The sequence below is a fragment of the Balaenoptera ricei genome, chromosome 13 (assembly GCF_028023285.1).
Source record: "Balaenoptera ricei isolate mBalRic1 chromosome 13, mBalRic1.hap2, whole genome shotgun sequence".
In the NCBI taxonomy this organism is placed as follows: Eukaryota; Metazoa; Chordata; class Mammalia; order Artiodactyla; family Balaenopteridae; genus Balaenoptera; species Balaenoptera ricei.
Window position 1 is genome coordinate 79,207,229 of NC_082651.1, and position 13,465 is coordinate 79,220,693.

The 13,465-nt window shown below is 39.8% G+C and overlaps 1 protein-coding gene across 1 annotated transcript in view; it reads left to right on the top strand.

Moving 5' to 3' along the window:
* Positions 1-13,465, top strand: part of ALK (ALK receptor tyrosine kinase) — a 739,286-nt gene that overhangs the window by 24,262 nt on the left and 701,559 nt on the right. The window contains exon 2 of the mRNA XM_059942612.1: positions 2,918-2,922. Coding sequence (XP_059798595.1) covers positions 2,918-2,922 — 5 coding nt within the window. The remainder of the gene's footprint in view (positions 1-2,917; positions 2,923-13,465) is intronic.

Sequence of the window (13,465 nt, forward strand, 5' to 3'; positions counted from 1 at the left end):
TCTCTATTCTGTTCTGTTGATCTATGTGTCTGTTTTTGTGCCAGTACCATAGTGTTTTGATTACTGTAGCTTTGTAGCATAATCTGAAGTCAGAGAGAGTGATGCCTCCAGCTCTGATCTTTCTCAAGATCATTTTGGTGATTGGAGTTCTTTTGTGTTTCCATACATATTTTTAAATTATTTGTTCTAGTTCTGTGAAAAATGCCATTGGTATTTTGATAAGGATTTCCTTGAATCTATATTTTGCCTTGGGTAGCATGGTCATTTTATCAATATTAATTCTTCCAATGCATGAAGAATATATGCATGCATATATACTTCTTAATGGCTTATTGACTATTTCCTTAACATTGTTCTCCATTAAGCAGATAATCATAGAGACCTCTTGTGTGTTTAGAACTTTGTAAAGTCCTATAGGGTAAAAGACAGTAATCATAAAATGTGGTCCCTGACTTTAAAGAACTTATAGTTTAATAAGGAAGACCAAAAATATAGGATTTGGAGTCAAAAGTTGGAGATTCAAGACTTGACACCAGCATCAATTAACTTCATGATCTTCATTTAAGCTCTTTTGAGTCCTAGTGAAGTACAGGGGATGATTCCAATCTCACAGGGTTGTTGACAGGCTCAAATAAGATTATATATGTAGAATAGTGTTCTGTAAAATTGAAAGCCCTATTAAGCATTACACCAGCTATTTAATTAGAAATGATACAAGAGGGTGTAGATGTAAAGGCTAAGTGTCTTAGAGCAAAGAACAGTGAGTAGGGGGTTAGTGAGTAGAGACTTCCTGATGGAGCTGAGGCTTGATGGGTCCTGGAGATGAGTAGGATTTGGATAGTCAGGATGAAAGAAGGAGACCACTCCAAGTGGGGAGCATGGAACATAGAGCATGGAGTGAAGGTTGCTCACTCAATTCAGTTTGATTAACTCAACCAGTCCTCCTGGATTACCTAATATGAACCTCATGCTCTACTGGGACTTCTCTGTTTGGAGAAGAAATGTTGTGTTGGAAAGTACAGTTGGATGGACAAGATGGGATCAGGACATGACAGGAGGGCCTTGGAGAGCAAGTAAGAATGTTTAACCTCCTCATGAAAAGAAATAGGCAGGCATCAATAGGTCTGATGTGAATAGCATTTTAGGAAAATGAAATTGGTAATGGTGTGCAGTCTGGATTAGTATGTAGAGACTGGAGTCTGTAATCTGGGGTGGAGGGTGGGGGAAGATTTGGAAAGTGGGATGGTGGAGAAAAGGATGACTCCAGAAAAACTTAACAGACTTCGGTGTCAGAGGCAAAAGAGGGAGGAATCCAAGTTTTTCTAGAACTTTTTACCAGTAAGATTAGAATAACAGTGGTTCATATGATAGGAAAGAAGAATTGGGGAAGAAAAGAAATTTGGGAGGAAGAGTTGAGTTCCGTTGGCGCATGGGGAGTTGAGATGATAACCAATTCCGGGCAGCAACATTCTGTAGGCAATTGGAAATGCGGGACTAGAACTCATATAAGAAGTCAGGTTTAGGCATGGGGATTTGGGAATCATCAGCGCAGAGACTCATAAATTATGCACTTTGCTTAGGCTTAATTTCATGTTTTTTAGAAGATAAGAGAAATGGAAAGCTTGCTGAATTATGGATTATGCAACTGTAGTAAAAGTAATTCTCCCTTTCCCCCTCCCCTCTGTCTCCCTGATGATTTTTGTGTTCTGTTCTTCTCTCTGATCCACTCACCCTTCCCCTAATACTTTATAAACTGAGGGACACAATAACCTCTATTTCTGTCAGATCAGAAGATTGTCAGTGAAGAGATTAAGGTGATCGGGAATGTTCACCAGAAAATATGACGATCCTCTTGGCACCTTCTCCAATCCTTCAGAGATCAGAGGGATACAAACTTTCTCTAGAGGAAAGCAACCATTTATATTTATGGGAGGAAATATTAAAGAGCTAAATTCTCAGTTCCCTGGACAGCCCCACTGTTTGTTTTGCAGCTTTTTTTAAGTAGAGCAGTGATTCTCAGCAAGAGACAGAGCTGCTTGGCAGATAATGTAATCAGATGAAGTAGGGTTTTCAGACCTGGTGGGTGGACTTGAAGTTGAGACTCCTCTCCTGGCACTCAGTTTTCATTTGTGGTTTGAACTGAGTTTGCACAAATAGCAGATACAGCAGTCAAAGTTGAATTTTCTTTAGTTTATCTTCTTCTTCCTCCCCTTCAAAGAGAAAAATTTCCCAACAATTTGCTTAGATGTTCTCAAGCATTACCTGGTACAGAGAGTATTGACTTGACTTTACATAAGGTAATGATGAGGAGGAGGAAGTTGGAGAAATAAGACACATGGTGCTAACATTTATTGAACATCTATTATATGCCAGGTACTTTATAGTCATTCTCTCATTTAATTTTCACAGCTGCAAAAGATGGATATTTTAATCTCTGTTTCACAAATGAGGCTCTGAGGGGTTATGTAACTTGCCCAGATCATGCAATTAGTAAGTGACTGAACTGGGATTGGGATCCCCTAACTGGGGTTAGGTTTCTAAGCCTGAATGTTTCTTTCTTGTTTCAAGCTTGTGCTTCCTTTCCATCCCTATTATAAGCAAAAATTGTTTTTAAAAAAAGACACTTGATTGTAATTTTACAGAGGCCTGTGGGATAAGATGAGAATCCAGTAGTTCTCAGATCCATATATTCCTCAGCTAGGTCACTCATTTCCCATCCCTCTCTCCTTCCTGCTTTCTCTTTTGTTTTTCCTTTCCCTATCATAGTGGGATGCCCTCTTCTCTCCTTACAATTCTCTCTCGAGGTGGACAGGTTGAAGGATGAGGCAGAGTGGTAAGGAAATACAGCACCAGGTCCTTCATTTTTCAGGGCATCCTGTGTATACTTTTCGTTGACCTTCTGTGGAGCCTGGTCAAGGGCATGTGGTTACTACAGTTTGGCTGCATTACACCTTCTGATTTTCATGTTGACTGTGGACAGACATTGATAGAAGTACCAACTACATACAAGGTACCATAGTGGGTGCTAGAAAAATTACTTTGAAGTAAATAAATTGAAATTTCCTTAAAATTAAAAAAAATGTGTTTAAATATTGGATATTTAAGAACTATGGGCCAAGGATAAAGGAGTGTGGAAGAGAGAGGAGCAGACTGCAGTCCTTAGAAGCTAACAAGTTCGGGATAAAAGGCAAGGATGGCTTGATGTGTGGCCCTGGCCACCTACCCTGGTCCACTACACAGTCACTCTTTGGTCCATAGCCATCAGGTGTCCAGGGCTCTCTATTAGGCAACCCATTTTCAGTGACATCCCTTGGGTGGCACTCCATGCAGATGCTTTCCTCCCCTTACCTTTTTCTCCTCCTCTGAAATCTAATACATGAATGAATGGATGAGTTGGCCTACCCTTAGGGTAGATGTATCTGGGAAAGACCCATTATCTGGGCAACACAGGGAAATTGGAGTGGGCCAGGCCCCTCAAAGCACTCCCAGGTCAGTCAGTGCATGTTGACTACAGCCTTCCAGCAAAGTGTTGCTAATAGTGAGGATTTTAGGTCAATGAGGAGGCGAGGCCAACCGTGAAGATGAATTGAGATGCTGCACATGAGGAAGTCACCACAGCACTTGGCACATGGTAAGTGCATCTCTAGATGTTATTTGTACCATGATTATGCTTATTCTCATTGAAATCAGTTAAAATGCTTTTGTCTGCAAGTAACAAAGACCCAACTAAAAGTAGCTGAACGATCTTGTATAATGAGAAGTCAAGAGTTGGTGTGTCTCTAAGGTTGGTTAATTTAGGAGCACATGATAAACTAAAGGACCCAGGTCCTTTCTGTCTTTCTACTCTGCCTTCCTTAGGGTGGGTGGCTGCAGAAGCTCCAGGCACCTTCACATGAAGCTGAAAAAGGGCAAGAGTTTCTCCTTTGTTCCTTCATAAGAGAAAGGAAAACTTTTACAAAGGCTGCTAGTGGTTTTCCCCTTGTGTCCCATTTGTTAGGACTACTTCACATGACTATGCCTAAATCAAGAGGAAATAACACAATTCACATAGTCTCAAACTTGACCTTGCATCAGAATCACTGGGAGGGCTTGTTAAAACAGACATTGCTGGGCTGCATCCCCAGAGATTCTGAGTCAGTAGGTCTAGGGTAGGGCCTGAGAATTTGCATTACTAACAAGTACTCTGTTAGTGTAGGGGCCACACTTTAATAACCATTGGCTTAAACTCTTCAGTAGTCATCTCCCAGGTCTAGAGCAGTGCTCTTGAAGTACATAGATATCCCAAACCTGATCAGAGTTGAGGCTCTGTTAGCAAGAAGGAAGGGGGAAAATGCCTGCTGGGTAGTGACATCATCATTTTTAATTTTTGGAGTTATAGAAAGGGCAGAAGGTTTCATATTAGGCTCTTGATTCCCTCTGGGTCATATCTTGTAGGGGTGCTTTCCTTTCACTTAGGACAATCCCAGAGAACATCTGGATTACCAATTCAACTCAGCTGAAGACAGGAGAAATTTCACTGTCATGCTGTTACATAGGCTCTTGGACATCAAATATTAAGTTTAGTAGACCACTGGAGATGGCAGTGGCTGCTCCTTCCCCCTCTCTTCTTCCTCATCTTCCTCTTCTTCCTTCTTTTTTTGTCCCTACAAACTTTAGCATCATATGAAACTTCCATATTTCAGAGGACCAAATTCTCCCTTGTCCTGCAATGTGTCCACTCCAAGCTTCCCACTTTGGGGCTGTGCAGCTCCTTTGGCAGCAAAGGCTGAGGACCTTATAGCTGGAATCTGAGCAGTCACAGGCTCAGTCATCAGGGAGCTTGATGCTGTGGTTACTTCTAAATGAACAGTCATTATTGATGCTAATTGAAATTGAAGTTAATGAAAAAGGGTTATTTTACAGGGCTTAAGTCGAGGCCAAAATTCTTATTACAAGTTAATTATTCTCCTTAAAAGGCACTATTACAGCCATGATTGTTTTTTATCAGCTTTTTCTCTAGTGCTGAAAGAGATTTCTTGGAAGCAGATTCCTGATATAATTATTCACCTCATCTAATTCTTAATCACCAATCATTTCTCTCTAGGTAAAGGTTAATCAAAGGTGTGTGAATTGGATATTCTGCCTTAATTGCATTTGATCAGTTTCAAAGAAACCCTTTTCTCTTTCATCTTTGGTTAGAAATGTGGTCTTTCCCTGTGCTTTTAAACCTAAAACCCGGAAGAAGGAATCAAAATGGGCTCACTGAGTAAAATGGACCGGTTCTGCTACTGGTGGCAGCAGGAGATGGACAACTCTGGGTGTGCCTGGAGTCGGGGGAAGGTGTGGGAGAGAGATTCTCTGTGGATCTATTGTTGGGAATCAACAACATAGAAACTAGGTCTTCTGTATTCTTTCCCTTCACTTTTCTTCCCTCTTTTTTCACATCTTTTTACATGGGGTTTAAGCATTCAGCATAAGAGTTTGGGGGCAACACATTTCGATTCATGTTGACACCCAATTCACCCTCACAGCTCTGTGCTTTTTTCAAGCTATTTCTTCTTTTGGGTGCCCTTTCCATTCCTCTCCAACTGTGGCAATGCTCTTCATATCTCAAGTCTCTGCTTAAATGTCAACTCTTCCAAGACACATAGCCCCCACCCTGCCTCCTTCAAGAGAGATTTACTACCTCAGAGCTGTGACTGCATGCCTTGCCTGGCTGTTTCTATGGCAGTGTCTGTGTCTTCTTGCATCCCCTCTGCCACTCCCATAATACCATTGCAGGGAACAGTTTGTGGACCCCCATGGGACATTTAGTTTATGCCCCTTACAATGGAGAGACATATGCCAGAATCTTCTGGCACCAAACACAATGCCTGTGAAATGCATAGAAGGCCAGGGAAAGCCATAGACCCATAACCTGTAGCCAGCCCCCGCTTTTCACTCCTGCCATTGGCAATACTGGAAAGCCACTGGCTCACTCCTGTGGTCCTCCTTTCAAATGCCCATTGGCCATAAAGAAAGTCCTAGGAGAGCCAGTAGCCAATAACCTGCTGATAAACCAGTAATTAACCAGATTGAGGCTCACAATTAACATGGTGCGGGACCTCCTGAATTAAGCCTCTGGAAGTACTATTAAAATGCAAATATTATCTAGCAGGAGTAAAATAAGAAACCATGACCAATCATGCAATACTCATTTACAAAGACCATGATTTCTTTTCCACATTATTTAACCAGTCATCCAGTAGGTTTCTGAAGGAATGGTACAGGAGCTGGACCACGGTTTAGCCAGGCTGACAGCCACAGCATAGGGATTCTTGAAGCTGCAGCTTCCATTCTCAGTTTTTGTCTCTCTGCCAAGACTTCCAGTCATATAACTTTCAACTCACAGCCCATTCTCTTTTAGAGCAAAGCTTTGTCTTTTAACCCTTGTTCACATTGTGTGTTTCAGAATGAAAAAAAAGATCTCCTAATGGAACCCTGATTCACTCCAGTGTTGTCTGCCTTCCTAGGTTGTCACGCATTCACAGTGCAAAATGACGAGGAGGAGGCTATCCTGAATAATAAATTTCAGGGCTAATTAACGTTTTAAATCATCCTAGAGAATTAGGCTCAACCAGCAGTCCTCGTGTGTGCCACTGTAACTTGCCAACCCCAAATCCTGCCTTATCTCCAGGCATAAAAGCCACATTAAGTTTTAAGACCTGATTCAAAAACGTATTATGGATAATGATGACACCTTGATATTAAGTCTTCAGAAAGGAGCCTGGGCATATGACTTGATATATTGAGGTTTTACCACTGATAGAAATGTTAGAGTTTTATGGCTTCCGTTGATTGTTAAGCAAATACTATATCTTTCTATAGAAAATACTGACCCAAAAAGTGCATTTTAAGAGGAGTATGTGTAAGCAGAGTGTGTATTTGTGTGTATGTGTGTGTGTTTAACACATTGCCATACTTAGATATTTCCCTGTCTTTCTCTAAATAGAAAAGCAAAATACTTGAGAATTTAAAGGGAGTTGAAAATCAAGGAATATCCTGCATTAAAAAAAATTCTTAGTGCAGTCTGGCTGCGCCGCAGCTGCCAGGCCCTAGGACGACGCAGGGAGGCCCACAGCGACATGGACTAGGCCGTGTGGATGACAGGCTCTTGGTGCTCCAGCCAGGGGTCAGGGCTGTGCCTCTGAGGTGGGAGAGCCAAGTTCAGGACAATTGGTCCACCAGAGACCTCCCAGCTCCATGTAATATCAAATGGCGAAAATCTCCCAGAGATCTCCATCTCAACGCCAAGACCCAGCTCCACTCAATGACCAGCAAGCTACAGTGCTGGACACCCTATGCCAAACAACTAGCAAGACAGGAACACAACCCCACCCATTAGCACAGAGGCTGCCTAAAATCATAATAAGGTCACAGACACCCCAAAACGCACCACCAGACATGGACCTGCCCACCAGAAGGACAAGATCCAGCCCCATCCACCAGAACACAGGCACTAGTCTCCTCCACCAGGAAGCCTACACAACCCATTGCACCAACCTTAGCCACTGGGGGCAGACACCAAAAACAACGGGAACTACGACCCTGCAACCTGTGAAAAGGAGACCCCAAACACAGTAAGTTAAGCAAAATGGCAAGACAAAGAAACACACAGCAGATGAAGGACCAAGGTAAGGACCAGACCTAACAAATAAAGAGGAAATAGGCAGTCTACCTGAAAAAGAATTCAGAATAATGATAGTAAAGATGATCCAAAATCTTGGAAATAGAATGGAGAAAATACAAGAAACATTTAACAAGGACCTAGAAGAACTAAAGAGCAAACAAACAATCATGAACAACACAGTAAATGAAATTACAAATTGTCTACAAGGAATCAATAGCAGAATAAATGAGGCAGAAGAATGGATAAATGACCTGGAAGATAAAATAGTGGAAATAACTACTGCAGAGCAGAATAAAGAAAAAAGAATGAAAAGAATTGAGGACAGTCTCAGAGACCTCTGGGACAATATTAAATGCACCAACATTCGAATTATAGGGGTCCCAGAAGAAGAAGAGAAAAAGAAAGGGACTGAGAAAATATTTGAAGAGATTATAGTTGAAAACTTCCCTAATATGGGTAAGGAAATAGTTAATCAAGTCCAGGAAGTACAGAGAGTCCCATACAGGATAAATCCAAGGAGGAACACCCCAAGAAACATATTAATCAAACTATCAAAAATTAAATACAAAGAAAAAATATTAAAAGCAACAAGGGAAAAACAAAAAATAACATGCTAGGGAATCCCCATAAGGTTAACAGCTGATCTTTCAGCAGAAACTCTGTAAGCCAGAAGGAAGTAGCAGGACATATCTGAAGTGATGAAAGGGAAAAACCTACAACCAAGATTATCCAGCAAGGATCTCATTCAGATTTGACAGAGAAATTAAAACCTTGTGGGGAAAAAGAGAAAAAAGCTAAGAGAATTCAGCACCACCAAACCAGCTTTACAACAAATGCTAAAGGAACTTCTCTAGGCAGGAAACACAAGAAAAGGAAAAGACCTACAAAAACAAACCCAAAACAATTAAGAAAATGGTAATAGGAACATACATATTGATAATTACTTTAAATGTAAATGGATTAAATGCTCCAACCAAAAGACATAGACTGGCTGAATGCATACAAAAACAAGACCCGTATATATGCTGTCTACAAGAGACCCACTTCAGACCTAGGGACACATACAGACTGAAAGTGAGGGGATGGAGGGAAATCATAAACAAGACGAAAAGACAACCCTCAGAATGTGGGAAAATATTTGCAAACAAAGCAACTGACAAAGGATTATTCTCCAAAAGGGAAAAAGATATTCCATGCAAATGGAAATCAAAAGAAAGCTGGAGTAGCAATTCTTATATCAGACAAAATAGAATTTAAAACAAAGACTATTACAAGAGACAAAGAAGGACACTACATAATGATCAAGGGATCAATCTAAGAGGAAGATATATCAATTGTAATTTTATGCACCCAACATAGGAGCACCTCAATACATAAGGCAAATACTAACAGCCATAAAAGGGGAAATCGACAGTAACACAATCATAGTAGGGGACCTTAACGCCCCACTTTCACCAATGGACAGATCATCCAAAATGAAAATAAATAAGGAAACACAAGCTTTAAATGATACATTAAACAAGATGGACTTAATTGATATTTATAGGATATTCCATCCAAAAACAACAGAATACACATTCTTCTCAAGTGCTCATGGAACATTCTCCAGGATAGATCATATCTTGGGTCACAAGTCAAGCCGTGGTAAATTTAAGAATATTGAAATCGTATCAAGTATCTTTTTTGACCACAATGCTATGAGACTAGATATCAATTACAGGAAAAAATCTGTAAGAAATACAAACATATGGAGGCTAAACAACACACTACTTAATAACCAAGAGATCACTGAAGAAATCAAAGAGGAAATTGAAAAATACATAGAAACAAATGACAATGAAAACTCAACGACCCAAAACCTATGGGATGCAGCAAAAGCAGTTCTAAGAGGGAAGTTATAGCTATACAAGCCTACCTTAAGAAACAAGAAACATCTCAAATAAACAACCTAACCTTACACCTAAAGCAATTAGAGAAAGAAGAACAAAAAACCCCAAAGTTAGCAGAAGGAGAGAAGTCATGAAGATCAGATCAGAAATAAATGAAAAAGAAATGAAGGAAATGATAGCAAAGCTCAATAAAACTAAGAGCTGGTTCTCTGAGAAGATAAACAAAATTGATAAACCATTAGCCAGACTCATCAAGAAAAAAAGGGAGAAGACTCAAATCAATAGAGTTAGAATTGAAAAAGGGGAAGTAACAACTGACACTGCAGAAATACAAAGGATCATGAGAGATTACTACAAGCAACTCTATGCCAATAAAATGGACAACCTGGAAGAAGAAATGGACAAATTCTTAGAAAAGCACAACCTTCCGAGACTGAACCAGGAAGAAATAGAAAATATGAACAGACCAATCACAAGCACTGAAATTGAAACTGTGATTAAAAATCTTCCAACAAACAAAAGCCCAGGACCAGATGTCTTCACAGGTGAATTCTATCAAACATTTAGAGAAGAGCTAACACCTATCCTTCTCAAACTCTTCCAAGATATAGCAGAAGGAGGAACACTCCCAAACTCATTCTATGAGGCCACCATCACCCTGATACCAAAACCAGACAAAGATGTCACAAAAAAAGAAAACTAGAGACCAGTATCACTGATGAACATAGATGCAAAAATCCTCAACAAAATACTAGCAAACAGAATCCAACAGCACATTAAAAGGATCATATACCCTGATCAAGTGGGGTTTACCCCAGGAATGCAAGGATTCTTCAATATACGCAAATGAATCAATATGATAAACCATATTAACAAACTGAAGCAGAAAAACCATATGATCATCTCAATAGATGCAGAGAAAGCTTTCAACAAAATTCAACACCCATTTATAATAAAAACCCTCCAGAAAATAGGCATAGAGGGAACTTACCTCAACATAATAAAGGCCATATATGACAAACCCACAGCCAACATCATCCTCAATGGTGAAAAACTGAAACCATTTCCACTGAGATCAGGAACAAGACAAGGTTGCCCACTGTCACCACTATTATTCAACATAGTTGTGGAAGTTTTAGCCACAGCAATCAGAGAAGAAAAAGAAATAAAGGAATCCAAATTGAAAAAGCAGAAGTAAAGCTGTCATTGTTTGCAGATAACATGAGACTATACATAGAGAATCCTAAAGATGCTACCAGAAAACTACTAGAGCTAATCAATGAATTTGGTAAAGTAGCAGGATACAAAATTAATGCACAGAAATCTCTTGCATTCCTATACACTAATGATGAAAAATCTGAAAGTGAAATTAAGAAAACACTCCCGTTTACCATTGCAACAAAAAGAATAAAATACCTAAGAATAAACCTACCTAAGGAGAAAAAAGACCTGTATGCAGAAAATTATAAGGCACTGATGAAACAAATTAAAGATGACACAAATAGATGGAGAGATATACCATGTTCTTGGATTGGAAGAATCAACATTGTGAAAATGACTCTACTACCAAAAACAATCTACAGATTCAATGCAATCCCTATCAAACTACCACTGGCATTTTTCACAGAACTAGAACAAAAAATTTCACAATTTGTATGGAAACACAAAAGACCCCGAATAGCCAAAGCAATCTTGAGAAAGAAAAACGGAGCTGGAGGAATCAGGCTCCTGGACTTCAGACTATACTACAAAGCTACAGTAATCAAGACAGTATTGTACTGGCATGAAAACAGAAATATAGATCAATGGAACAGGATAGAAAGCCTAGAGATAAACTGACGCACATATGGTCACCTTATCTTTGATAGAGGAGGCAAGCATATACAGTGGAGAAAAGACAGCCTCTTCAATAAGTGGTGCTGGGCAAACTGGACAGCTACATGTAAAAGAATGAAATTAGAACACTCCCTAACACCATACACAAAAATAAACTCGAAATGGATTAAAGACTTAAATGTAAGGCCACACACTATCAAACTCTTAGAGAAAAACATAGGCAGACCACTCTATGACATAAATCACAAGATCCTTTTTGACCCACCTCCTAGAGAAATGGCAATAAAATCAAAAATAAACAAATGGGACCTAATGACACTTAAAGGCTTTTGCACAGCAAAGGAAATCATAAACAAGACGAAAAGACAACCCTCAGAATGTGGGAAAATATTTGCAAACAAAGCAACTGACAAAGGATTAATCTCCAAAATTTACAAGCAGCTCATGCAGCTCAATATCAAAAAACCAAACAACCCAATCCAAAAATGGGCAGAAGACCTAAATAGACATTTCTCCAAAGAAGATATACAGATTGCCAACAAACACATGAAAGAATACTCAACATCATTAATCATTAGAGAAATGCAAATCAAAACTACAATGAGATATCATCTCACACCGCTCAGAATGGCCATCATCAAAAAATGTACAAACAAAAAATGCTGGAGAGGGTGTGGAGAAAAGGGAACCCTCATACACTGTTGGTGGTAATGTAAATTGATACAGCCACTATGAAGAACAGTATGGAGGTTCCTTAAAAAACTAAAAATAGAACTACCATATGACCCAGCAATCCCACTACTGGGCATATGCCCTGAGAAAACCATAATTCAAAAAGAGTCATGTCCCACAATGTTCGTTGCAGCTCTATTTACAATAGCCAGGACATGGAAGCAACCTAAGTGTCCATCGACAGATGAATGGAAAAAGAAGATGTGGCACATATATACCATGGAATATTACTCAGCCATAAAAAGAAACGAAATTGAGTTATTTGTAGTGAGGTGGATGGACCTAGATTCTGTCATACAGAGTGAAGTAAGTCAGAAAGAGAAAAAGAAATACCATATGCTAACACATATATATGGAATCTAAAAAAAAAAAAAAAGGTCATGAAGAACCTAGGGGCAAGATGAGAATAAAGACACAGACCAACTAGAAAATGGACTTGAGGACACGGGGAGGGGGAAGGGTAAGCTGGGACAAAGTGAGAGTGGTAGTGTATATATGGACGTATATACACTCCCACATGTAAAATAGATAGCTAGTGGGAAGCAGTCACATAGCACAGGGAGATTAGCTCAGTGCTTTGTGACCAGCTAGAAGGGTGGGATAGGGACGGTGGGAGGGAGGGAGATGCAAGAGGGAACAGATATGGTGATATATGTATATGTATAACTGATTCACTTCGTTATAAAGCAGAAACTAACACACCATTGTAAAGCAATTATACTCCAATAAAAACGTTAAAAAAAAAAGTGCTTAGGAATAAGAATGAAGCATTAGATAACATTAGAGCACCCTGATTTTTTTTTTTAATTTTGGAAGAAAATATCCTGGCTAGAAGGCATGCTACTTGGGTTCTCAAGTCTCTTACTAATTAACTAGGTGATCTTAGATAAGTTATTGAGAGTTTAAGACCTAACGCTTTGTTGGTTATTTTTTTGTTGTGTTTTGTTTTGTTTTGAGTTAGGTTTTGCCTCCATTTCTCATATAACCCTCCTAAGCAGCCCTATGAGGGAAGTACGGACACTTTTCCCATTTCTAAGAGGCTTAGAGAGGTTAAGTCACTTACCCAAGTGGTATAGCAGGGCTCTTGCCCAGGGCTCTTGGGCCCCAACACCCACCGTCAACCACCATGCTGTGCTGCTGTCTTGAGTCCGACAACACCTTCCATGATGCAAATACTCAGTGAGCGCCTACTGTGAGCCAGGCACAGGGAAGGGGACAGAGACAGAAGTGGCCCCTGTTCTCAGAGCTTGCAGATCAGGACAATTAAATTCTCTCTGGGCTCCTTGATCTTCTACTATAAGAAAAGAGTTCAGGTCATTGATATCCCTTCCAGCCTGAAAGCTTATGAGCATTTAAACTA